The 4,395-nt window shown below is 36.6% G+C and overlaps 1 protein-coding gene across 2 annotated transcripts in view; it reads right to left on the bottom strand.

Moving 5' to 3' along the window:
- CLASP2 (cytoplasmic linker associated protein 2) overlaps window positions 1-4,395 on the bottom strand; it is a 181,653-nt gene that overhangs the window by 127,857 nt on the left and 49,401 nt on the right. For both annotated transcript variants that reach the window (XM_007447690.1, XM_007447689.1), the window contains exon 8: window positions 1-123. This exon is cut by the window's left edge and continues 57 nt beyond it. In XM_007447690.1, the coding sequence (XP_007447752.1) occupies window positions 1-123 (123 nt within the window). The remainder of the gene's footprint in view (window positions 124-4,395) is intronic.

The following is a 4,395-nucleotide window of genomic DNA, read 5'->3' as shown; positions in this document are numbered from 1 at the left end:
AACCAGGCTTCCTTGCACTGTTGACAGGATTTCCGGATGTTTTAGGTGCAGGAACCTTGAAGGCTGAAGCAGCTGATGATGGCCTATTTCCATCCACTGATTCTTCATCATCAAAGCTTTTATCTGCACAAATCATTAGAAAAATGTATTTTAAGAGAACTAAGCTTTGCTCAATTTTCCATAAGACTCAAAATCAAATAAAGCTATATATAAAGTCATTAATTTCTATGAAATATAAAATAAAGCCCCTTTGAATAAGCATTTATATATTGACTAACACTATATAAAATAACCCAGTATAATTTAAAATCAGTCTGCAATATTATATTTCCTACCTATATATATTAAGTCAAAACATAAAACCGAATATATTAACTCTAAGAACAGTAAAAAGCATTTTTCATTTCTTTGCTACTCATATAAGCATTTTCCCCCAGCTCCTCCCATACTGCATCTTCCAGCACACCCTGCCTTATTCCTTATACCCAGATTCTACAACTTACAATCACAGATCCGTTTGCAAATCAGTCGCCTCATTCCTCTGAAAGCTCTTAATTTTCCTCACCCTAGGATGCTCTGAATAGTTCACATGGCCAAATACAATAGATTTGATACTAATCAAAGATTCTATCAAAAACAGACAGCAACAACCACAGAACCACCACTGAGGTTTGTGCCGGCATTTTTCTTTCTCTTCCCTGCCCTAGGTGCTGTAACAGCCAATCAGCTACAAGGTGACATCATCTTATGGCAGCTACTGCCAGATGAAAGGTAAAAATTCTCCATGTCTTTTAAAAAATCCTCCATGTAGTTGCAATCTTTAGTCTATATCAAAATTTCAAGGGCATTCAATACTAAAGGTTTATAAACCTACATTTGTTTTCTCCTATTTAATTCACATGAAAATTTATACAAATAGAAAATGTTTTCTGCAATATTCAATCTGCTGGAGTGCTTATTATTGCATCAGTAAAAATACGGAGTATCACAGTGCTCATTACTGGCATAATTAACTATGTAATCTTACAATTTGCTGTTTATTTAGGCCACAGAAACCAAACTGAACAATCTGTTCTCATAAATGATTCTAAAATACTCTACAAAGCTCCTTTTGGAATATTTATGAATAACCACACAAGTATAACCTCCCTATATAAAATGAACCCACCCACCCCCACCCCACCCTCCAAATCGCAAGATGTATGCATTTTACTCGTTCAAGAAGATGGTTTTCTCTAGGACCCTGCACAAACCAACCACGACAAACAAGATGGGCGAGGCAGAGAAGGAGCTTTACCACAGGCTTCACAGCAACGTGCCAGAATCTCTTCCTTTCAGTCTGCATCCCTTACCTATGCAAACACCCAGATCGAGCAGAATAAAATCATCCCTACAAAGGACTGCAAGTCCAACTACTGAATATATTTTAAAATACATATACCAGACAAGTGTTAAGGCTGTTTTATTTATTGGAAAAAAGAATCAAATAGATACCCATTAAATTTACTATTCAGTAGACACCCATAAACCACATTCCATTTCAGCAAGTGTTTTTCTTAAATAGCACAACTTGTGGGAAAAAAGTATCTTCTAGTTAAAAAAATATATATATATTTTTTAGCATAATGCTATTGGGGAGCCAGTTTGGATCAATTAAAACCTATGCTCTATAGAGACTGCTCTGTTAAAAAAACTAATACAATCCCAAATAAGCTTTTATTTGCCACTACCATATTGAAACAAAAAAAATGTAGCTAAGAGGGACAGAGTATATACACAAATCTACAGAGAGAGAGGTACTAAAACTTGAGTAGCCAGAAGTTCCCATGGAAACAGTGTTCTCTGTTCCCACACACACACACAAGAATTAAAATGAGTAAATATCTCTACTGCTTAAAAATAATTAACATTCTTAAACTCTTAGGAAATTAATTTTTACCTTTTTATCAAAACAAGGTAGAGAAAAGTATATAGATTAAAGTACGCAGCTCAATTAATTTTCACAAAAGGAATATGCCAGTGTAACCAGTCTCCAGACCAGCAGATCACTATCAGCATCCTGTAAGCACCCTCACTGACCCCCGCAAAAGTCACTATCTCCTACCAAAGCTAAGTAGTCTTGACTTGTAACACCACAGTAGGTTTTGCCCATTTTTGATCTTTTATATAAAAGGAATCATATAATAGGTACTCTAGTACCTAGCTACTTTTCGCTCAATATAATATTTGGAAGATGCATTTTCATTGCTTATAGTTTTATAGTGCATGAATGTGCCACAAGTTATTAATATCCATTCTACTGTTGATGGACATATGAGCTGTGGCCAGTCTGAGATTATTATAAAATAGTGCTCCTAAGAGGTAAGCAAACAAAGTTAAAGGGTTCTAAGGCTTTTAGTATTAATATGGAAGTAGTAAACACAGTAATTTATTTTAGGTTGTATAAAGTCAAAGATGCATATTGTAACTTCTAGGGCAGTGGTACACAAAAATGTGGTCCCAGATCATCATCTGGCAATTTGTTAGAAATGCAAATTATTAGGCCCCAACTCAAATCTACTGAATCAGAAACTCTGGAGATGGGGACCCTGCAATCTGTGTATTAACGAGTCCTCCTAGTGATTATGATGCATGCTCAATTTTCAGAACCACAGCCCTCCGGCAGGAATACGCAAACTTTTTCTATAAAGGGCCATAGAGTAAATATTTTAGGCTTTGCAAACCATACATATATGTAGTCTCTCTGCACAACTACTCAATTATGCTACTGTAGTGTTAAAGCAATGATACCACGACATGTAAACAAATGGGTGTGGCTGTGTGTCAATAAAATTTTTTGTACAAAAACAGAAGGGCAGCTGGATTTGGCCTGCAAGCAACAGTTTGCCAAACCACTAAAATAAGAGTAAATATATACATAAATAAACAACTAGAAGAAAAATAAAATAATAAAAAGGATTTGATTAATTGAAAAGATTCAGGAAGAGACAGAAAGATAAAACAAGTGGATAAAAATAGAAATAAAGGGCTTCCCTGGTGGTGCAGTGGTTGAGAATCTGCCTGCCAATGAAGGGGACACGGGTTCGAGCCCTGGTCTGGGAGGATCCCACATGCCACGGAGCAACCAGGCCCGTAAGCCACAACTACTGAGCCTGCGTGTCTGGAGCCTGCGCTCCGCAACAAGAGAGACTGCACACCGTGATGAAGAGTGGCCCCGCTTGCCGCGACTACAGAACGCCCTTGCACAGAAATGAAGACCCAACACAGCCAAAAGTAAAAATAAATAAAAAACTTAACCTAAGGTGCCAAAACTCAGGTTAAGAAAAAAAAAAAAAGAAATAAAAGATAAAAGTGGCAAAAATAAAATCAAATACATCAGTAACTGCCTTAAAAGTAAATGAACTAAATATTCCAAGTAAAAGACCAAGACTGAATTTTTAAAAACAGGTTGCTTAAATGAGATATACTTTACATATAAGGAACACATAAAATTTAAAAAGTAAAATGATGAGAGAGACAGACCATGGCAAACACCAACCAAAAGAAAGTTGCCATAGCTATACTAATTTCAAACAAAGCACCTTGAAGAAGCATTACTAGAGATAAAGAGAGACTTTTTAATAATGATTTAGGAGCCCAATCCAATAGGGGGAAAAAAATTAACCCTACATTTTTACGCACCCATAACACATCTTCAAATATATAAAGCAAAAAATGAAGAATTAAAAGGAAAAATAGACAAATCTACAAATACAGACGGAAATTAATTTTTACCCATTTCCCATAAGGTTATACCTTTCTTGACCATAAGCTAGATAAAAGAACTCATAAAATTAGGGGCTTCCTTGGTGGCGCAGTGGTTAAGAATCTGCCTGCCAATGCAGGGGACACAGGTTTTAGCCCTGATCTGGGAAGATCCCACATGCCGTGGAGCTACTAAACCCGTGCGCCACAACTACTGAGCCTGAGCTCTACAGCCCGCGAGCCACAGCTACTGAAGCCCACGCGTCTAGAGCCCGTGCTCTGCAAACAAGAGAAGCCACCGCAATGAGAAGCCTGTGCACTGCGATGAAGAGTAGCCCCCACTCGTCCCAACTAGAGGAAGCTTGCATGCAGCAACGAAGACCCAACACAGCCAAAAATAAATATAAATTAAAAAAAAAATAAGAGTTCATAAAACTAATTCATTATCACAAGCCCCCAAATTTAAAATGTTCTGTAGTTTAGTTTATACATAGGTTATAAATATTACAGCCTTAAAAAGATTTTCTTAATAATTATAAAATATCAGAACAAATCCTATATTTCTCCATAGCACCTACCACTTCCTGAAATAATAGTTTCTTCTGAGTGAACTAGAAGGTGGACTGGAAGTCAGCAGGAAATTTGTCTTGT

The sequence above is a fragment of the Lipotes vexillifer genome, unplaced genomic scaffold, assembly GCF_000442215.2.
Source record: "Lipotes vexillifer unplaced genomic scaffold, Lipotes_vexillifer_v1.1 scaffold73, whole genome shotgun sequence".
Lineage (NCBI taxonomy): Eukaryota > Metazoa > Chordata > Mammalia > Artiodactyla > Lipotidae > Lipotes > Lipotes vexillifer.
Note: the sequence above shows the minus strand (reverse complement) of the source record. Positions and strands in the feature narration are given on the sequence as shown.